The sequence below is a fragment of the Sciurus carolinensis genome, chromosome 18 (genome assembly GCF_902686445.1).
Source record: "Sciurus carolinensis chromosome 18, mSciCar1.2, whole genome shotgun sequence".
Lineage (NCBI taxonomy): Eukaryota > Metazoa > Chordata > Mammalia > Rodentia > Sciuridae > Sciurus > Sciurus carolinensis.
Window position 1 is genome coordinate 26,774,105 of NC_062230.1, and position 22,995 is coordinate 26,797,099.

At 38.7% G+C, this 22,995-nt stretch overlaps 2 protein-coding genes across 3 annotated transcripts in view; one reads left to right on the top strand and one right to left on the bottom strand.

Annotated features, from left to right (window-relative positions):
* Acsm3 (acyl-CoA synthetase medium chain family member 3) overlaps positions 1-7,284 on the bottom strand; it is a 36,507-nt gene extending 29,223 nt beyond the window's left edge. Inside the window, exons 1-3 of one of the 2 annotated variants that reach the window (XM_047532888.1) lie at positions 7,109-7,284; positions 1,459-1,722; positions 676-886 (exon numbers count right to left, since the gene is read on the bottom strand). In XM_047532888.1, the coding sequence (XP_047388844.1) occupies positions 676-886; positions 1,459-1,671 (424 nt within the window). In that variant the 5' untranslated portion in view covers positions 1,672-1,722; positions 7,109-7,284. The remainder of the gene's footprint in view (positions 1-675; positions 887-1,458; positions 1,723-7,108) is intronic. The other variant, XM_047532887.1, reaches the window with a different exon arrangement.
* Positions 7,285-14,928: 7,644 nt separating this feature from the next.
* Positions 14,929-22,350, top strand: Thumpd1 (THUMP domain containing 1). The gene is made up of 5 exons (XM_047534325.1): positions 14,929-15,300; positions 16,572-16,746; positions 17,559-17,807; positions 18,748-19,177; positions 20,693-22,350. The coding sequence occupies exons 1-4, from the start codon at positions 14,989-14,991 to the stop codon at positions 19,155-19,157; spliced, it is 1,146 nt and encodes a 381-aa protein (XP_047390281.1). The 5' UTR covers positions 14,929-14,988; the 3' UTR covers positions 19,158-19,177; positions 20,693-22,350.
* Positions 22,351-22,995: the final 645 nt, after the last annotated feature.

The window sequence follows — 22,995 nt, forward strand, 5'->3', positions numbered from 1 at the left end:
ACTCTGGAGGCAGGTAGGCAGTCAGATTTATAAGGCATAGTAACTTATTGGGAATGAGGAGGAGCAACTCCATAGGAGCTGGCACCGAGGGTGATAGCATGATCTAAGAATTTAAAAATAAATGGATTGTCTTCCAAAGCTAAACTATATACTCAGTCTAATGGATCAGAACAGAGACACGTAGACAGATAATAATTCACGAAGTAGCAAGACTAAATTGTATCCTAATACATGATATATTAACTTAGGATTGGTCTCAGAAGTGGGTATTGCTTAGGGTTTGCCTTAGGGGACAGCTGGATGATTATTAGCCATGACAGGAACAAAGGCATGAGAAATGGGGTTCTTTTAGTATGTGAACATACTGAGTTTCAGATACCAGGGTTCCTGTAGGAGGAGAGGGAAAGTAGGCATGAGGCTCTTCAATTGCTGACTAGCATTCACTTACCAAATCTATTTCACTATGTATGAAAAACCTAACTTCCCGTGTAGGTCAAAAAGCATGGCATGTTTCCAACACATTTCTAAAGGTCCTGAGAATAATATTACATTGTACAGGGTTCTTCTTCAAAGAATATACCCAAATAAATAGTGGTACTCACGACTACTTAGGCTTTTTAAAAAATCTCTCCTCTGGCTTAGTTTAAATATGATTGGATTGCAAACATTACTAACCTGTTCGCAAACAGGCCACATTGGCAAGCCACCATTCTGGGATCTTAGGCAGAATCACGATTACTCGATCTCCCTTTTTCAGGGAACAGGCTTCTGTAAGAATATTGGCAAATCTCCTGGACAAAGATCCCAGTTCCTCAAAACTCCACTTTACTTCATCTCCATTTTCATCTATCCACCAGAAGGCTGGATTGGAAGGTCTCTGTCCAGCCTAAGGAAAGACAAACCAGTCATGTATTTAGAGGTTGTTAGACAGTTAAATGCTATTTCAGTGGAACCAATGGAATATATCCTCTGAATGTATTAGTTAGGACTTATACTGAAATAACTCTGGAATTCTTATTCTAGGGAGCAATGTCATTTCTTATTTAGTGCAATTGCTTCTTTTCCCCCAAAATTAGAATATTACTTTCCTTTATATTTCTCTGAATACTGTATCTGTGCCTTATTTCCTACCATTTCTGACTCTTGGAGTCACTTTTCACTATACTTTTTGTTTTTTAAAAATCAACCTAACTATTGACATTGTGGGCCAGATAATTATTTATTCTGTAAATATTTTATTCTATAAATAATTTATTCCAGAAAGAACTGTCCTTTACATTAATTTTTATTTGTTTGATTTTAGCAGTATCCTTTGCCTTTATCCAGTAGCAACTACCCCCTCTCCACCCGCATTTCCTCAGGGCAACAAAAATGTGTCCAGACATTGCTGAATGTCCACAGGGGGACAAAATTGCTCCCAGCTCAGAAACTGTCATCTGACTGTCCCTTTCTCCATACCTTCTCCTTATTGGTCCACTGGTCCAGGACATCTTTAGCAAAGTTGAAATACTCTGGAATCTCCAGTTTGAAGTCCTGTTTCATGGACTCATAGTTGGAGAAATTCTGAGGGATTGCTGTTCTGTAATCTCTATGAAAAGCTCTCATAAAACCAGAAATTGCTAAGCGCCGAAAACACTTGGCATTGAGCAGTATCTCCATGGTGACTAGCATCAATTTTGTTGGATGTTTTAGCACTCAGGATTTCCATGGAGACTAATCCATCTAAAAGACAAGCAAAAAGGTCATAGATTTATTTCTGTTCTGAAGGTAGCCATACCCCAAAGCAGCTCAGTTTTATTTTTATTAACTACTGCCACCATTATCATTGCACCATTTTCTGAATACTCCTGTGTTCCAAAAACTGTGCTCAGTGTTTTATATACACTTTATCATTAATCCTCAGATTAACACTGTGAAGTGGGTATTGTCACCATCTGTGTTTACTGATAGAGAAAATTACTAGCAAGAGAATTTGGGCTGGATTTAAACTATCAGGTCTTAGCCCATTCTAACTAATGAACTATTGCTTCCCAACTTGTATTTCTAAAGGAATAAAGATCTGGGACACCCAGGTAATCTCACTGTCTGCAAAAGGATGAAGGCTTCTTATCTTTTATCTGCAGATTTCAAAAGTAGTACAGAAAAGTTCAGGAGAATTTTTCACAATCAATAATCTACAGATGAAGAAATGGGGAGTAGCCCACTACCAATTAGGCATGAAAGTAAACTGTCAAAGTTTATAATCTGTCTAGTTTATAGTCTGCTGTTCCCATGCTCCCAGTAAGAGCCCACGCTACTTTCAAGTCCTGGAAGCTATATTGTTGGAGATGTAATAATAGGGCTTTAACCTTTAGGGATTTTGTGGGGGAGGCCCCTTGGGGCCCCCTAACCCTTCCTCCTTCTGTGGGAAATCATTTGATCACAATGTCATTTATTTGAGGCTGTTAAAGATACTACTCTAGGGATTATGAATATTCAAGGTTCTCCTCTTTATACTTTGTGTAATTTTCTAAATTTTCTATAATGAAATATGTATTACTTTCATAATCATTAAATCATAATTTTTACTGCAATTCTAGCTATTTAGTACATAAGGCAGCCTGGCTAATGTGGAAGCATTTCTGTATTAGTAAACTGCCAAAACAATGCATAATAACTGATATCAGCATAGTTTTCTCCTAGATGGATCTGGGGTTTGAGCACATGTTGGTGTACTGAATTGGAAGCCTGGGTACTTCTTCTGACCTTCCCATTTCTTTGTGTGAGGACCTGGTAAGTCAGTTTTCTTGAGTCCTTTGAGATAATCTGGTTTGAGCTTGCAAAGACATCTGGAGCCCCAGAGAGGAGAGGCAACTGGCTTCAACCTGTCATTATTAGAGTCAGAACCAGAACTCTCCCGTTTTGAATTCCCATGTGAATGTTTTTACTTCAGTCCAATATTTCATAAAGAAGTGATTCTCAATTTTGGCCATATATTTGAATCATCAGGAAAGCTTTTTTTTTTTTTTTTTTTAAATCCTGATGACTAGGTCTTGAATCAATTAAATCAGCATCTTTGGGAGTGGACCCTGGGCATCATATTTTTAGAAAGTTCATTGGAGGATTCTAATGCAATGCCAGGGTTGAGAATCATTCACCTAAAGGCTGTAGTCTGTGAACCAGTAGCATCAGCATCACCTAGAAGCTTGTTAGAAACACATAAACTCAGGCCCCAGACCCATTGAATTAATGGATATTAAACTTTTAACAAGATTCCCAGATGGTTGGTATGTACTGTTAAGCATAAAAATCAATGGTCCATACCATCTTGGTTAAATACATTAGCTATTAAATCATACAGTCATGTAAGTCCCAGTTTTGCCACTTATGAACTGTGATTGAATCATTAACCACTTTGAAACTTGGTTTGACATTTTACCAGTGGAGAGACTAATAGAACCTCTGTCAAAGAGTTGCTCCAATCATTTTGTACAAAATGATTATGATAGGGCCTGGCATATTTCCTCTCTACTCTTCCACTAGAAGAGGGGTTGGCAAACTTTTTCCGTAAAGAGATAAACAGTAAACATTCTGGACTTTGCAAACCATATATGATCTCTGTTGCAACTATTCAATTCTGATGTAGCCATTGATAATACTTATGCTAATGGACATGGCTGGGTTTTCCAAAGAATCTTATTTATGGATATGAAAGCTTGAATTTTGTTACTCTTTTAATGTTTTCTCAATCATTTAAAAATGTGAAAACCATTCTCGGTTTACAGGTTGTGCAAAAACAGGCAGAGGCTGGATTTATCCCATGGGCTGCCATTTGCTGGTTATATTAGAATATAAATTTTAAGAGAGTGGAGCCTTGTCTGTTACATCCATGCTACTATCCCTGACAATTATGATAGCATATGGTTCATAGTAGGTGCTTAAGAAACAGGTTGAATGAATAAGAAATGTTTTTGGAAGTGAAAACTTTTGGATGCAGTTAACTTCAACAACTCAGGATTCCAGTAGACCTAAGAAGTGCCTCTACTACTTAACCAGAGTCATGTGACTACCTGTACTGTCCACATGTGACTGTTTTATTTAAATTAATTTAAATAAAATTTGAAAATCAGTCTTTCAGTCACACTGGCTGCATTCTGAGTGCTTAATAGCACTCATGGCTGGTGGCTATAGTACATGGCTCAGTGCAGACATAAAACATTTCTGTCATTGCAGGAAATTCTTCTGGACAGTGTTGATCTATGTTGATAATAGCTCATAACTGGACTGATACAGAACATTAAAATACAGGAAAATCAAAGGAGAAGTTTCCTGAGATAAGATTTTTCTAAGGGCCCAGGTTTAGTAAGTTGCCCATTTCTATTCTCTTGACTATAGGGTGTAGTAGGAAAATCATTAACAGAAATGTCAGTTCTAAGGAGAAAAAGCTGCTCTTTGGAACAGAAATAAAATCATTCTGAGGCCCATTTTCCTGGAGGTTAAGTTCTTAATTCCTCAAATGTCATTTGACTTGGCACACTGGGGCCTGGGTGGAGAGAGAATCACTGATCTTGGTTCTTTGTTGGCAAATTGCTACTTGCCCATTTGGCTACTATCCATCCTAACAAACTTAGCCTCAGTTTTCTTTATACTGAAGGAAACAGTCAACACTAAGTGTTCAAACATAATTTGTTCTCTGTTCTTAATTTTTTGCATAATGTCTTCAGATGATTCAAAAAATATCAAAGGTACACAGTGAAAAATCTGCAGTCTTAAATCTTCCCATTTTCATCCTACTCTTATTTCTCAAGGAATTTCTGTTATTCTTTCTGGTCATCTTTCAGGGTTTCTTTCTGTGCATTCGAGCAAGCATGACTATAGATTCTTTTTTTCCCACCACTTTACAAAACAGATAGCTTAGATACACGCTGTTCTGCCTACTAAAAACATTTTCAAAATTTTTATTTAATTAGTTATACATGACAGTAGAATGTAGTTTGATACATCATATATAGTGGAGTATAATTTCTCATTCTTCTGATTAGACATGATACAGAATCCGATCAGTCGTATAGTTATATATGTACAATGGGGTAATAATGTCTGATTCATTTTATATCCTTCCTACCCCCATACCTCCTAAAAATATTTTTTAAATGTGTTTCCAGAGATCTCTTCATATCAGTACATGAGGCTCTTCTTTTTTTAAAGTAGCTGCATTGAATTCTAATGAATGGCAGCACCATAATTTCTTTCTTTTTTTATTTGTTCTTTTCAGTTATACATGACAGTAGCCATGATTTCTTTAACACAGTCCCCTATCAATAATCACTTGAGTTGTCTCTATTATTTTACAATTTAGATGAAAATTTGAAACTATTTTCTTCAAAAGAAATATTCTGATTCTTTGTCTCATTACTTGGATATAAAAACAAATAGTATTTTAAAATAGTTAAGAAGTATAAGAAAACAATTTCTGATCCTATTAAAATAAGAGGCAGGAATTTAGACTGGTTAGAACTGGGACATTGCACTTCATTCTTGGTAGGTAAGCATGTTTCATTTATTATTCAGCAGCTACTGAGTACCTACCATGGAAACACTTTTCAGACATAGAGTATATACAGGTGAATGAATGAGACTCTTCTCTGTCATGGAAAGAAACACATAAGTAAGGCAACAAATAAATGTGATATTGAACAAAAAGAAAGGGTAACAGGAGAAAAGGGAGTCTAATTTAGGAGGTCTCTCTGGGGATGTGACATTTTTGCTAAGATCTGACTGGTGGTTTCACTGTGCTAAGCATTTTGCATTGATTTATCATTGTCATTTTACATACAAGGAATACAGACAAGTGCATGCATATCCAGATTGAATAACACACTTGTTCATTCTCCAGATACTTACTGAGCACTTACTACATGCCAGGTGTATACTACCTACTGAAAATACAGATGCAAGCAACACACAGCTAATGGTGCCCCCATGAAGCTTGTAGACTGTTAAACAATTAGGCACATATTGTAATTGGGATAAATACACTGTACTCAACTGGCTGATGCTGCATAGAATCAGCAGTCAGTATGATTTCTTCCCTATGCCTAATACAAAACTCTCCACCACATTCATAATCCTTCAAACATACATTAAAAACAAACTTGACCAGCCATTTGGAGCTGAAAATGAACCTGATCATTCTATTCAACCAAAAAGAAAATACCAACATCCTCCTCACCAAAACCATAATATTGCCTTCTCCCTAAAGCTCAATGCCTGCCTTTTTAAATTATCTTAGCATTTGTAAAAATTCTTTGTAGATGAAAGAACTGAGATAACTTTCAGATAAGTCCAGATTTTTATACTGAGCCAACAGAAATATTGCCAAGGAAAATTCTTCTAAGAAAGACAGTACTACTGACGTGTCAGATGGACTTTTGAAAGTATTTACTGTCTCACCTGACATACGTTATGTTCACCTAAACATTGGTGCCAAGGGGGCATCTCCGTAAACACTCCTCCCCCTAAGTTGTCCAAGTAATTACAGTGATCTGTCATACATGGCCCAGACTATTCTTCCCACCAGCAATAAGATGTTCCCTAAAAACACAACTTTTGGAGCATCCCTCAGTTGATCACTTAATGGAAAAACGTGGCTGCCCCCAAATTATTTTCTTCGATTTTGCATTTTATGTTTTCCAAAGTTTCCTTGAGGTAGTTTGCATGCTTTCTGGATGATGTAGAAGACGGGTTTCCATCCGCTACTGAGCAGGGTGGGAACTAAGCAAACAATGAAAACAGTGAAAAACTCAGCTGCTCTTCAGACTCAAAATTTGTTTGAAAACAATTTATCAAGTAAACGCATGCACATGCTTAAAAAAGATCAAAAAGCACCAGAAGTCTTGACATGAAAACTCAGCTGCTGTGCTTACAGCCATTTCTGTGTGTACATGCCTCATCACTTACTTGGGATATTACACACAACAACTGGGAAATTCTGAAAGAAATACCTTGGCTGCCCGTGACTTCAGTGGTAGCATTTCTTTAGATCAGTTGATTTTGTTTGCTTATAATTTACTACCTTTGCTCAAAAAAAAAAGTCTTTATCAGTACAGCAAATCAGGTAGGTACTCACTAAAATTATGGCTTCTGACAGCAGGAGGTGGTGGCAGACGTGTCTCCCAGAAGAGCAGTCCTGAGACTTGATTTTCCACCTTTGCTTTGGACTTGGTACTAGCCAGTGAGTAAAGAAGTAGAGTGATAATCACAAGCAAATGTGCCCAGAGTGATTTCTTTTCTTGATTGGCGAAGACTCTTTGGAAGGAGGAGCAGGAACTCAGGGCTAAATTTACACTGAAAGTTTATGCAATCCTTGGCAGTCCTGCTTACAGGTAATGATTATATACAGGGGCAGGCTTTTAGCAAGCTGGGAAAGCAATTTATTCATAGGCAGGACAGTGCCCAAGAAGGTTCTGGAAGGGTTAGTCTTGTGAAGGGACAAAGGGAGTTCTCAGAAGGAGGAAAGAACAAATGAGAAGACGTGGAGGTATTTGAAATGGAAAAAAAAGAAAAAGAAGTTGAGGGGTGTGTATGGGTTAACCTAGGCCTCAGCAAGCCAGTTGCTTTGTGTATCTGTTGGACTGGTCAGGACTCAACATAAACGCTGAGGTCACTCCTGTACTCCTCAGTTCACTGTAAATAAAAATCCAAGTCTGCATGCAGACTACAAGAAGCTGTATGATGGGGCACAGGGTCCTCTCTGTCCACAGCCTGCGCTTCCTCCTCTGTGTCACTCTATTGCAGACTCATCAGCACCCTGCCTTTTCTCAAACAAACCATGCATGTTCCAGCCTTGGGCTTTGTTGAACCCCCTCTACCTGTTACTCTTCTCTGAGATACCCCCTTGGCCACATCCCATCAAAGAGGTCTTCCTTAATACATTTTCTAAAGTAGAAATCCTCATTTTCCCCCCTCTTTAGCCTGCTTTACCTTTTTACATCTCTTCTCACCACCTTTGAAAGTAAGAACTTTGTTTTATTTGCTGATGTATCATTATTGCATAGAATAGCTATTAACAAATTTTAGGCACTCAGTAAATATTTGATGGATATATGAATAAATTTTTCATTCAATTACATGAGGTAGAAACCCAACTCGAATTCTCTTAAATAAAGAGAGGAATTTATTTGTCATTTTTTTGTTTTAGGAGTTTTTTGTTGTTAAATTCCTTAGGATTTTCTATGTAGATAATGACATTATCTATAAATAGAGAGTTTTACTTCTTCCTTTGAAATCTACATGGCTTTTACTTTCTTTTCTTGCCTTATTGCACTGGTTAGCACCAGCATTATGTTGAATAAGATTGATGAGAGCAGAAATCCTTGCCCTATTCCTGATATTAGAGAGAAAACATTCAGACCTTCACAATTAGGTCCAATGTTAGCAGTAGGTTTTTCTTTTCTTTTTTAATTATATAAGAATCTTTACCTGCAATATTAATGTATTTTGTTTATTCTATTATCAATACTTGTTTTAAACTTTACTAGCTTTTTTTTAAACTTTGTTTTTTAGTTGTTGGTGGGCTATTTATTTATTTCTGTGTGGTGCTGAGAATCAAACCCAGTGCCTCACATACGCTAGGCAAGTGCTCTACCACTGAGCCACAACCCCAGCCCAACTGTAGGTTTTTTGTTGAGTTGAGGAAGTTCTCTATTCTTATATTTCTGAAAATTTATCATGTAGAGGTAGCAAATTTCAGCATTTTTCTGCATCAGTTAATGTAATCATATGCTTTTTTTTTCTTCTTGATCTTTGTTAATAAAGTGAATTTGCTTCCCTGGAATAAACCCCACTTATTGGTATATGATTCTATTCATATATTGTTGAATTCTATGTTTATGTGTCTTCTCAAATTTGAAACGTTTTCAGCCTTATTTCTTGGAGTAATTTTCTGCCCCTTCATAGATCTTTTGTGATAATCCCACAGGTCCCTGAGGCTCCTCCCCAAACCCCATTTTAGTTTCATTCTCTTGTTCAGGTTGAGCAATTTCTATTGTTCTATCTTCCAGTTCACTGAATTTTTTCTTAAGCTTTTTTCATTCTGAGGTTGATCCCATTGTTAGAGATAGGAAAAAAATGTTTTTCCTACTCTCACACACCACTCAACACAACAGGATTGTTCCTTGCCTCCCCCCACTCACCAAGCAATTCTCCAGCATACACCAGCTGGGTGTCCTTTACTTCAATTTAATTTTACATTAACTACCTGAAGATAGTGGCAGATCCCACAGATTAAGAGCTCAGTACCAGAAGATTGCCCCCTACTTCAGATGCCAATTGCAAGTCTCAGATTATAACTTTTATTACTCACCGTAACCTGTGTTAGATTGGGGTCCCTCTGATTCCTTCCTTGGGTACAATTATTTGCTAGAATGGTTCACAGAACAACAGGAAACACTCTACTTAAATCTATTCATTTGTTATAAAGGATACTGCAAAGGATGCAAATGACTAGCCAGATGGAAAAGAGGCATAGGGTGAGATATGGGAGAAGGGGTACAAGGCTTCTTGTACTTTGTCCTTCCAGAACCTCCTTATTGTTCAGCTATCTGGAAACCCCCCAAATCCTATCCTTTTGGGGTTTTATGGAGGCTTTATTACACAGGCATGATTGATTAAATCATTGGCCATTGACGATCAACTCAACTCTCAGTGAGCTTCTCCTCCCAGGAGATGGGAGTATCATGTGGGATGTGAGGAATGGTACAGTTTGATTTCCCTGGCAAACAGTCCAAGTTCTATGGCTATCCAGTAGCTCTTAGTCACCCGACATCTCACTAGCATACAGAAATGCAGTTCTCACATAAGAGATCCCAAAGGGTTAAGAGTTGTGTGCCAGGAAACAGAACAAATACCAAATATATTTTGCATTAAAACACTTATCCACTGAATTTTTAAAATTTCTTTTATTGAATTTTTGGTTCTAAAATTTCTATGTGGTTCATCTTGATATATTCTATTTCTTTGCTGAGGCTTTGTTCTTTTCATTCTTTTTTATTTGTTCCAAGCTGATTGATTGATTGATTGTGGCACTGAGAATTGAACTCAGGGGCATTCTACCACTAAGACATATCCCACATCCTTTTTTATTTTTTGTTTTGAGACAAGGTCTTGCTAAGTTGCTAAAGCTTCCCTCTGCAGAGGGTGTGAACAGTCTCTTCTCTCCTCACTCCAAGCTTCTTAAGTGAGCAGAAAAGCAGGCTGGTGTAGCTGGGGATTAGTCAGAGTAACAGGACCAGTTGAGTCACCTTTCTGCAAACTTGGAGAATAGTGTTTGTTGACAGTTCTCTTTAGAATGTCAAGGGCAGAGGATTAGTACCTCTTAATCCTTAGCTTTGGGCTTTAGTCAAGAACTGCAGAAAAAATAAAAGCCTCACTACCATGATGTGTACACACACGCACACACACATACACACACACATATGATTAAAACATAGACACATATATATGTGTATTATGCACATATATACTTTTTAATGTTTTTTAACTTTTTTTATTAAAATCTTTTTTATTTTTACAGACTGCATTTTGATTCATTGTACACAAATGGGGTACAACTTTTCATTTCTATGGTTGTACACAATGTAGATTCACACCATTCATGTAATCATACATATACATAGGGTAATACTGTCATATACTCTCTTTTAAAACACCAATTGGCTCATAACTATACATATCTCACTTAGATCCCTCCCTGCCCCACTTTACAATGTAGACCTTTCCATGTTAACACATTTGGATATAATAAGGAGTCTGGTGGGTACTGAGAAGCAGTTAGGAGTGGCTGGAAACACTTCAAAGCAAATTGACCAATATAAAAAGCTTGTGTCTTAACCTCGACTTCTAAAAAATAAAAATTATACCCACCAAACTTTCCAATTGCCAACATCTACAACAAAGACATAGCAGCTAATATTTATTGACTATTTGTATGTGTAATAGACTTGAATTATTTTATTCAATACAATGACCTATAAGATACATATTACAACTATTCCCATTTTACAAACAAAGAGCATGAAGGTTAGAATGGTTAACTTGCCAAAGGTCATAGAACTAGCGAAATGATGAATTCATTTAAATCTAGGACTGTCTGACTCAATTATAATTTGTCTCTGTGTTCATCTTTGTCTTGAATGCTATATTCTCTTTGGCTTTTCTCCAACTTTTAGTTTAAATGTAAATTATTCAACCTGAGAACTCATGTAACCCTTTCTCATTAGGCTGCATCTGGGCCAAAAGCACCTCTAAACTCCAGGTACCATGAACTCTTGAACATTCATCTACTTTAAGTTAGTGTTTATCCAGCACCAGCATTATGGATTGGGAGATTATGCATTCCATATGATTTGAGTTATAAATGGAAGTATTTCTCTCTAACTTACCAAACTATCTGAGATTCTACCACTAGGGATTCATTCCTTGGAGCACTGACTGAAGAAGAAGTCAGAAGCAGGAGGATGACCTAGAAGCTTCCAATGAAGTAGAACTAAACCATAAAACGATTACAATTACAACAATATTTCAGCATAGGTTATTTAACCAAACCTCAAACAGGTGGGAAAGATGTACCCACAAAACACCAGGAAAAGTTTTATGGAGAAAGACTTATGCTTGTATAGATAGAATATAAAATGGAGAAGAACCTCAGAGAGAAAGAGATTCATTCACTTTTGCCCTCAAGAACCTAGATCTACAAAATCCCATGTGGGCCTCAGAGAAGCAACACCTGTCAACAATGGGACTCTGGAATTGGTGGGATGAAACAAATTGGAGGTGGCAGGGATAAGGGGTTCAGGGCACTCAGCGGGGCCAAGAAGGGTGCACAAGCGCCAGGACGAAGGCAGACCCCAGCTCACGTGGGTTCAGAGCTTGTTCCAAGAGGGGAGTCTGGCTTTTGGGTCTTTCACACAGCTGGTAGGTATGGTGAAAGCTCAAGAGTGACGATGCCAGCCAAACCACATACCAGTTAAGGACTTGGGATGCCATCCAATCAAAATGTGAGACAGGAAAAGTTGGCATGCAGGTGTTATTTATTTTTCTTTGAACTATTTAAAAAATTTCCTTTTTAGCCTCCTTTCTGAAAGGAATTAAATTTATATATCGTGCATATCAAAGGACCATTAAAATAAGAGATTAGGAGACAGATAAGGAGGTTTGGGGATTAAATTGAGGATGATACTGGTATCCCCCCCAAAAAGACTTCTGTGAATCACAACCAAACTTCCAAATGGCCATTTTTTTTTTTTTTTTTTTGAACCCAGGGAAGCTTAATCACTGAGCCACATCCTTGGCTCTTTTTTATATTTTATTAGAGACAGGGTTACTTAGGGCCTCGCTAAGTTGCTGAAGCTGGCGTTGAACTTGCAATCCTCCTGCCTCAGCCTCCCAAGTCACTGTGATTACAGGCATACACCACTGAGACCAGTCTGAATAGCTGTTTTTAAGTTCATATGGACTGGACAGTGAATTTGACCTAAGTTCTTAACATGCCTGATCTTACTGAATTCTCCTAATAATCTGTGATGTGGATGTTGTTATTATTATCTCCATTAATTTCTTAATCCAGTGAAGAAAATGAAACTTGGCTTGGGTAATTCTCTGACTCCCACAGCCAGGACATGACAAAACCAGGATTTGAACTTGGTTTGACTTTAGGCTCTGGACTTAAAACCACACAACTCTAAAGGCAGCAGGTATTGGGAATTAAGTCAGAAGGAGCCCAGTGTTCAGTGTTCACTATAGTTGCTGGATAAGACACAAATAAGACAGAAAATCCAGGCTGGAAGCAAGATCAGAACAAGAGAAGGATCCTACCTGTATTTGGGGTCAGGCAGAATTCTGGACTGAACATACAAGGTAACCTAGGTGCCAGTAGTTTTGAAGATAAGGAAGAAAGAGGGAAAGGGAATCCAATTTACCCTTTCCAGTCTGTAATCCAGTCTAAACATGTGAAATGGGTTGGTTAGAATCAAGGCCAACTTCCTCAGAGAACTTTATGTACTCTAGAAAGTGCCAAGTGTTAAACATCCACCTGCATAGGAGCCAGAAGAGAGTTTACAAAACACATCATAGTCCTTGGTGCCCAGTGATAGACACCAGGTCGTTGTTTATGACTGGTAGGTAACCTAAGGAGGTGAAATTCACACACGTAGGAACTTTACATAAATAATAACCTAGTCATGAGGGATAATCAAGAATAACAAATGCTGAGTTATTTAGAGGTGCAATAAGAGCCTGCTTCAGGGGAGGGGGTTGAATTGAAGCAACATTGGCAGTTGCTCAGAAGGAGGGAGGCAATATGTGTATATGTATCCTAACACATAGCGGAGGGGCTGATCAGCTAACTGGGATATTTCTGGCACAGTCAGTAGCCCTGAAACAAAATGTTCTGATTTTTTTCGTTTGCCTCCTGACTGACAACTTTAGCAGGCAGTACTTCAATATGTGCAAGTACTCAAACTCTCCATCTTTCATCTGTAGTCTATCCTCTACTATCCTCAGGACAGGGTAAGTGTGTAAGCAACTGAAAAATCCATCCAGAACTGGGAGAGGTTTGGGGTCTGATTTTTTTTAGGGTTTACGTGAGATTGGAATCATAACAAGAGAGATTTGAATCATAGCAAGAATGAGTCCTTGGAGTAGTCAGGAGGAACAGTTGTGCAAGACCAAAGCTCAAATCAGGGGAAACAGTTGCAAAAGATTGAAACACATTGTTGCTGGGAAAGGGTGAAAGTCCAGAGTCCAGAGCTCATTGTTTACTCTCCGCTGGCCCTCACCACATTGTCCTCCTTTCTCCCTGGGGGTTGTTATTCCCCTTTTCTTTGGGGGTTGTTACTTTTCATATTGTTCAGTAATAATATTTTTGGAAATAGTGGTGGATCTGGATTTAGAACTAAAGGTTATTGGCAGTGAGTGCAATGTCCATCAGATTAACTCTTAGGGTTTTGTAGGAGATTGAATCTGGGAACAACTTTGTACCAGAAGGGTGTTTGCGTGAGAATGACAAACATTCATTCCTCCTGAACACATTCATCAAAAGTGGCATCTTTTCAATAATTAATAGGAGAATGTCATGCTGAGCAAAATAAGCCAATCCCCCCAAACCAAAGGCCAAATGTCTTCTCTGATATGTGGGTGCTAATTCACAATAAAGGTGGGGGGGGGGGGCGCTAGGGAAGAATAGTTACTTTAGATTAGGTACAGGGCATAGGAAGGGTAGTAGAATGAATCAGACCATATTACCTGTGTACATATATGTCTGCAAGACCTATGTGATTCTACAGCATGTACAATCAGAAAAAGGGTAAAATGTGTAATGTATAAAGCTGCTCCCCTGCCCATCAGGTGCAGTAATTGTCCCCGCCTCCCAACCACTTGTCAATCTGTGAACATCCTAGCTAGCTATTGGTTCATTAGTCAGCTTGCAAGTGTCCTTCTCCTATATTGGTCCCCTGTTAGCCCAGCGGAATTCAACTGTTTACTATAGCTTCCCCTCCATTTTTTTCCCCATTCTTCTTCTGTCTGTTTGTCCTCACTTTTCTCTATCCTCCTGGCTTTCCACTTTCTCTAGCACGCCCCTTTCTCTTTCCTTTCTCTTTTCCTCTCATTTTCTCTCTTACCCTGCAGGGAGACACTCTGTTTGCTTAATAAATTCCCTTATGTGATTTCCCGTGTCTGATGTGGTCCCATGGGATTTCCTTACAACATGTACCTCACTTATGTATATCCAAGTGCATAAATGTATTCTACTGTCATGTACAACTAATTAGAACAAATTTTTAAAAGTTACACTCAACACCAGCCAACATTCTTGGTTGTAGGTCAAACAAACATATTCTGGCAAATTTGGGCGGACATGGAATTTACTGGAAAGCTTTTGGATACTTGACACAGTGATCCGCAGGGCTTTAGGACCCCGAGCAGCGCCGAAGGGGACCGGGCAGGCGGACGATGCTGCCGCGCACGTATGACGTTACCAGTCGGCGCCCAGAAACGGCGAGAAACAGGTTTCTCGCTGCCTCAGCTCCACGCGCCATGGCGGAGCCGGTCCAGCAGCCCCCTCAGCCCAGCGGCGGGAAGCGCAAAGGCAAGGCTCAGTACGTGCAGGCCAAGCGCGCTCGGCGCGGCGAGGCGGGGCCTCGGCAGCTGGAGCCCGGGCTGCAGGGCATCCTCATCACCTGCAACATGAACGAGCGCAAGTGCGTGGAGGAGGCCTACAGCCTGCTCAACGAATACGGCGACGACATGTATGGGCCCGAAAAGGTACCACTCCTGTGCTCGGCAGCCTGCCCGCCTCGGGGGGAGGAGGGACGCGGGAAGGCCGGCTGCCTTTGTGCGCGTGCGCGCGACTTGCCCCGGGAGCCGGGCGGTGGGGGCGTGGCCTCGCCGGAACCCCGCGCCCTTGCGTCTCCTGCTGACTCCTGGCCTCTGGGTGTTTTGCTTGACGTGTTGTCTGTCACCCTCGATTTCCTTCCCATCTTGGCTTCCTGCAGGCCAAAAGATGTGCGAAAGAAGTTTCAAAACACGTTCTTTGCAAGACAGCCTTGTGAGGTTGACTGTAATAATGTATTTGTCCTAAGCCATATTATCTGTGAAGTCGTGGGTTTAATAGTAATGCTATAGTAATGCTAGTTATTTCCCAAATGCACATAAAATACATTTAAAAAACATTTTTTGCTGAGTCTGACTCAGAGCTCGTGATCCTCCTGCCTTAGCCTCCCTAACCGCTGGGATTACAGGCCTGCATCACTGCACCTGGCTACATTTTTTTTTTTTTTCAACAAATACTACCTGAAATTTCACTACCTTTTGGTAGTATCATGATTTTATTGACTCAGAATTTGAACCAGTATACACATACACACCCTGAGGAATAAAGAAGAATAGTACAGAGGGCCTCATTGTTTTCTAGCTCTGGGACCTGGGCATGGGCAAAGTATTTAATTCTGCTGAGCTTTATTAAAAAAAAAAAAATAACGGTAGTACTTTGGCTAGAAAGTTGCATATGTATGTAAAGTACATTCTGATATATAAGGTTTCCTTAAATGTACACAATTAGTGTTTGATTGGCAGTCTCTTTGTTAGGGTGGAGCACTGGGCAACAGGTGAATGTCTTCGCTATACTGGTACCTTGAGCAAGTTCTCGAAAACTCTGTGCTCTTTGCCTTAGTAGAACAGGAGTAAGGGTTCTTTAATTCTGTTAAGTATTTGGTTCTAATCTTACTGACAGAAGAGTCAGACACAAAGATATCTAGAGATGGTGTTAAGGTTCACCCTGACATGCTTCATCTGATGAGCACATTTTCCTTGGCCAGACTGTCAAGATCCTTTTGAAAATATTTTCAAATGATACCACAGTCTGAGGGAACTCCCTTCTTCCTTCAGAGTTTGGAGGGAGTGTTAGCCAATCTCTTAATAAAATATTTTATTGTCAATATTAAGCCATCTGCCTTCAGGGGTTTCACATAAAGTTAATTATAGTGTTTGAACATGAGCTGTTGTGTCATTTCTTCCTATTGGTTTCATGTGAACAGTTTACAGACAAAGATCAGCCGCCCTCTGGAAGTGAGGGAGAAGACGATGACATGGAAGCTGCCTTGAAGAAAGAAGTTGGTGATATTAAGGCTTCTACAGAGATGAGGCTAAGAAGATTCCAGTCAGTGGAGAGTGGAGCAAATAATGTAGTCTTCATCAGAACACTTGGGATAGGTGTGTCTATCTTACACCCCCTAAGGTCATGATCCTACAGGATTTGGACAACTCCCTGTCTCAGAGAACACTGGCTACAAAGTGGCTCCATGGGCATGGGTCTCTTAATCACTTGATTGCAATCTTTCTAGACCAAATTAGCAGCAGGAATTGGAGAGGTAGACTGAGGCGGTGTAGATAGCATTGTCTTAGGAGTGGAAACCTGGCTTTGTCATCATTTCCTTTGTGTGTAACTGTAGGCAGGATAAGAGCGCATGTTCTGACTGCTACTCAGCTCCAGCCAATAGTTGCCATTTGGGGAAGCAGAGCCAGATTTTATGTTGGAAATCTGGAGAAGTTCTTGGATTTTAAAATGGGATCAGCAAAAACTTAAAAATATTAAAAACATTGAGCATCCCCACAGAGACTTGTAGATAGCCTGACGATGCAGCCCGAGGACCACCACTTCATGATAATGCACTGCAGTGTTCTGAGATTCTTCCCAGGTCTGAGATCTAGACTTGTGTACTCATTAGCTGATATGTTAGTTGAATTTTTTTCAGTGACTTGCAGATTTTTTTTTTGTAAGAAAGTTACTGTTTAATGTTTGTTACTCCGATAGTTGCTACTGTTATAGGAAAACAGCAGTAGGGTTTTGTGTTTTGATAAATCAGGGCATCAAAAACATTAACTCCAGAATCTACATGAATAATTATTTTTAGCAGAAGTAGTAAAGATGAAAAGTTAAAATATCAGATATAATGTGGGCACTGAAGAAATACTACTTGGAAAAACTTGTTTGTTCTGTGCTGATTTCTTTTGTTTTCTTGTAGAACCTGAGAAATTGGTGCATCATATTCTCCAGGATATGTACAAAACCAAGAAAAAGAAGACTCGAGTTATTTTAAGAATGTTACCCATCTCAGGCACATGCAAAGCTTTCTTAGAAGATATGAAAAAATATGCAGAAACATTTTTGGAGCCCTGGTTTAAAGCTCCAAACAAAGGGACATTTCAGATTGTTTATAAATCTCGAAATAACAGTCACATGAATAGAGAAGAAGTTATCAAAGAACTGGCAGGTATGTTTCTCTTACTGATTTTATATAGGTAAACACTTGTTTAAGAATTTCTTTCCTTTTTTTTTTGGTACCATGGATTGAACCCACAGGTGCCTAACCACTGAGCCACATCTCCAGCCCTTTTTATATTTTCTTGAGAGACAGGCTCTCACTAAGTTGCTTAGGGCCTCACTGAATTGCTGAGGCTGGCTTTGAGCTTGAAATCCTCCTGCCTCAACCTCCCAAGTTGCTAGAATGATAGGCATGTGCCACCATGCCCAGCAAGAATTTCTATTTTAACATTTAAGGTTTACATTTTTTAGCATAGATCAAGTATATTAAAATATCAAATTTGTTACAATATGTTAAATATGAGACTTTCTGATAGTCCTTTCCAAACAGGTTTAGAATTTTCTTTAAGGAAAAAAGTACATTTGTCTCTGTGTACCTATGGGAGATTGTTTCCAGTATTCCTTATGGATACCAAAATATGGATGCTCAAGTCCCTTATATAAAAAGGTGTAGTGTTTGTATGCAATCTGTGCACATCTTCCATATACTTTAAGTCACCTCAAGATTACTTAGAATACCCAATTCAACGTAAATGTGTAAACAGTTATACTGTGGTTTAGAACAACAAGAAAATAGCAATTTCAAAAGTCTGTATGTTCAGTACAGATAGTTTTTTCCTGAATATTTTGATCAAAGTTTCGTTGAATCTATAGATGGCAGACCCACGGATATGGAGGGCCCATTGTATACTTATTAAATGTCTCAGAATTTCATTTGTATTTATTTATTGAAAGAATTCAAAGAATTTGATTCAGGTTCACATAAAGAGGACTAGTATATATTGTGTTTTAACAAATCTCCAATAGAAAGGAACGAGAAGTTTTGTTTGTATCCATCAAACTTGGTGGTATCCCTCTCAACCTAAATGTTTTCCTATTTTTTTTTACAGGAATAGTGGGTAGCCTCAATTCAGAAAATAAAGTGGATCTCACCAACCCCCAGTACACGGTGGTAGTAGAAATCATCAAAGCTGTCTGTTGCCTGAGTGTGGTGAAAGATTACATGTTGTTCAGAAAATATAATCTCCAGGAGGTTGTGAAGAGTGCTAAAGACCCACCACAGCCCCACCCAAAGCTAGGAAATGGGAAAGAAGCAAAATTGGAACCTGAAGCCAAATTAAATCAAAATGACCCCTCAGAAGGAAAAAACAACCAGCAGGTGGTACCCGAGAATAATGAGGAGCTGGAGCAGACAAAACCCAAGTCTGAGTCACAGGTGGTGCATGAGGAAGGAGCTAAACCTGAACTTGCAGATCAAGTCACAGAAGGATCCAAGTCAAATGAAAATGACCACTCATAGGAGGTCATTTTATGTTGGAGGTGGGTTTCCCAGTGGGGTTCTGTGAGATGGTAGTAGGGTTCCATGTAAAATTATAATATTTTGACCTTGTGCTGCCTAATGCTGGTCTCACAACCCTGTTAGCGATTTTGTTAGCGCCCTTGCAGCCCGTTGGTGGGGTGTATAGGCCCATCTGCTGTCACGAGGGGAGGGTGGTGGGAGAAAGGTGTTGGCTCCTCCCTTCTCCAGCCTCCCCATGTGCACTGCCAGCCAGTTGCCTTATGGGAGTGAACAAGCTCTGAGAAATAGAAATCAGAGGGACGTTTTCCTTCTAAGGAAGGAATTTTTATGTGCCACAACTAAGCTATCCCCTGCCATTTTGTTCTAAACATTGCAAAAATGTGGATTTTGTAGGTTAGAAGTGCATTGTTTTGTGATGGTTTATGGTTTTTGTGTTTTTCTTGTTCAGTTATTACATCATTTTTATCTTTTAATAATGTTTGCTGTGAACACATCTTATGGTCCATTGGTGCAGTTTTTGACGGCAAGGTGTGAGCTAGAAGAGGACCATTCCAGGCCTAGACCTACAGACATTTCTGATAAAGTTGGTGATGAGGAATCCCAATCTCCTAGTACAGCAGGAAAACAAAGAGGTTCTGTCATTCCAGTGCAAGCTCCTTCTCCAGGGTTTGATAGGGATTTATGAGCCAAGCTGTCCTGTACACTGTGCCTTGTCTGTGGCATGCAACTTACTAGCAGTTAACTCCAACAATGGTAACTAAATCACAATTATTTGACAAGAATATGGATTACTTTAATGACTTTTGGGATATGAAATCAGAGTAAAGCTTTTGTTCAAAAAAATCACATTCAGTGAAAAGGGTTAGGAAGCAAATTATTTAGGAGCAGACTCTATCCTAAAAAAGAAAAAATTATGTAGTTGGTAAAAATCTAATAAGATCAACACTAAAGTGCGAGGGCAAGTATAAGCAATTGAAATGACTTTTCTCAGTTTGATAAGTTGATTTAGTGATGATATGTCACATGATGTAAAGAGGTTTTGTGTAGTTGACTGAGAAACGGCAGCCTCTACCTGGGCTGAGTCAACAGATTTCACAACTATTTTTTTGTTGTTGTAGCATTTGTAAGATTTCTAAATGATAATGAACATAAATGGACAGTTTTTTTTTCTGCTGCTGGAAGTCTCTCAAAACTAAGGCCTATATATATATATATATTTATATATATATATATATATATATATATATATTTTTTTTTTTTTTTAATTGTAGATGGACACGATACCTTTATTTATCCTTTTATGTGGTGCTGAGGATTGAACCTAGGGCCTCAGACGTGCTAGGCAAGCATTCTACCACTGAGCCACAACCCCAAACCAGGCCAATCTATCTTTAATGTTACATCTTCATAACTAGAAAACCGAAGGTCTGTCTTCTCCTAGTTGCCCCTTATTGGTGGTTGGCTCCATGAGAGTTATGCCTTATTTCAAAAAAAGAAATCCTGATGTTGGCAATAGCACACTGCTTTCTTTGCAGAGATGCTGATATCAACAGTGTGAAGATGAAGTTCTCAATAATGCTACAAAAATGGTTAATTTTATTTAAGGTCCATTTATATAAGAATGTTAAGCAAATCCCAAACTAAAACATGGATAAAGAGCACATATATCTCATACTGCCTACAGAAACCTGCTGTCTTATCAGAGGAAGAGTTCTTAAAGAATGTGAGTGGAAAGGTGAGTTATCAGGGTATTTACAAGAAAATAACAGGACAGGTTTGCTGAATGCTTTGAAAATGAAAATGGTGATAGAAAGCAGCCTATTTAGCAGAAATTGCCATTGTATATATAATGAAAAAGTTTCTGCAAGATCCTAGAGAAACATTTTTTTCTTAAAGTGATCTAACTCCAAGATTTAGAAGGAAACAGACTCTGGAAAAGTAATTTTAAAGAGTTGCCAAAGGAACTGTTGAAGTACTTCTGCAGCAACTTGCACTTGAAAATGAAGATTACAAAAGTGGCAAACCTTCGACCTGAAGGAATGCAAAACCAAGTTAAGCAGCATTTCTTCTCCTGTTTTCACTCTGAAGGAAGAAAAAGAACTTCACTCTGGTCTGACAGCTCAGGACTTCTTTGAAATCAGAGCATTCTACTTTGTGCTCACGCTCATGCCACAAGGGGTCACTGCAGGGGTTACCTGAATTTGAAAACGTTTTCAAGGGTCCCTCCCAGGTGAAGCGATTGAAAAAGGCTGGAAGAGAGACACCAAGGAGCAGTGTAAAATAGGTTGGGAATATTAAGGGGCTATAAGTAATTTGGGTGTTTATTTTAAAGTTTGATAGTATAAGTGACAAAGGCTCCCTCCATAAGTGACTGCTTATGTAATGGCCAGTCGACATGGGAACGTGTGTGTACCCTGAGAGCTCTGCGTGGTAAGCAGACTAGAAGGACCTGGGGGTGGGCACGACCTTGCTAATGTAGGTGAGGTGGAACGTGGGCATCTTCAGATGTTCAGGATGTTAACTCAGACGTATTCCTGAAAGGATGAGTGTTGTCAGTGTCATTTGGGGGACAGGAAGAATGGGATCGTGGTGCCTTCTTCAGTGGACTTGCTCCAGGACAAAGATTCTTTTGATAGTACAAGATAAAGGGACTCTGGGAATAAGCTGGCCATACAGCTACAGAACAGAAGACTAGCACCGAATGGGTTCCTTTTGCTTTGTGAAGCTGCTACGCTACAGAATTTTGCTTTGATGGTTTGGGTTTAGTCACTTTTTATGTCTATTTTTATTTGGTAAGACCTGAGCGTGACACAAGCTGCTGTTCCCCCTGTGCATACCATGCCTGTTGGGGGCTAAATTCATCCATGGACAGATTTTTTTAATCATCTGTTTATACATTTGAGCATTTTGTTTATAAATGATGAGATCCAGGGTTGGAATCGAATGCTTTTTTTTTTTTTTTTTAATTAAATTATAGAGTTAAAAACACTTCAGTTGTTGTGGTTTAGTGAACTTGTTTTGCTCTATTGAAAAAAGAATTAAAATTGGCATTTTAAAATGTTTCTTGAAGCTTAAACATGATTTTCAGATGTCACTTTTGCTTGTATTTTGCTTTTGGTACAGCCAGATATTCAGCTTGTTTTTCATAGTTTCTGGTATTTTCCAAAAAACCAAAATAAATTTGTTCCTTAAAGATTGGTTGGTATTCTGTACCTTTTCTTTCTACCTCTTAGTAAATCTCTTTCTTCATAGTATATATCATTAAAATGTGTACATGTTAAATAATGTATCAAAAAAGTCATACATGGTTCTAAAAAGTAAAGATAGAAAAAATTATTAGTTACTGTAGATTAAATACTCCTAAATAATCCAAGTTTGAGGTATTTTACAGGATTTGTTCCAAAACAAATCAGCAATATAGTGCTGTTGTTAATTTCCCCAAATTCACTTTGGAGTTATTAGGACTCCTCATTTTAACATTAGCATTTTAATCTACCTTCAAATATTAATCTCATAAAAATATTAAGCAGAAGAAATTCTGACTTGAACTTTTCTCTTAGAATGGCTCTTTAATTAAGCAGGACAAGATAAACAGATTCACTGTGTGCTATACTTTTCAAAGTAATCATTTGACCTCTGCTATTTTAAATACCACAAATCATTACCTTTGTCGGTTAAGTCATAACAATATTCTCAAATATGTTTAGATATTTATTTGCTTCTTTATTTTTTGGCTAAGAGCAAAACAAAAACTCGATTGAATTTTCAACCAGGAAAATCTTACACATTTTAAGAAAGTAATCACAGAATTTATCAGGGAGCAAATACTAAAAGAGCA

Coding starts and splice junctions, on each gene's coding strand:
- Thumpd1 (XM_047534325.1), top strand. CDS start 14,989: ATGCTGCCGCGCACGTATGACGTTACCAGTCGGCGCCCAGAAACGGCG. Junction 15,301..16,571: donor ACATGTATGGGCCCGAAAAG/GTACCACTCCTG, acceptor TCATGTGAACAG/TTTACAGACAAAGATCAGCC. Junction 17,808..18,747: donor AGTTATCAAAGAACTGGCAG/GTATGTTTCTCT, acceptor TTTTTTTTACAG/GAATAGTGGGTAGCCTCAAT.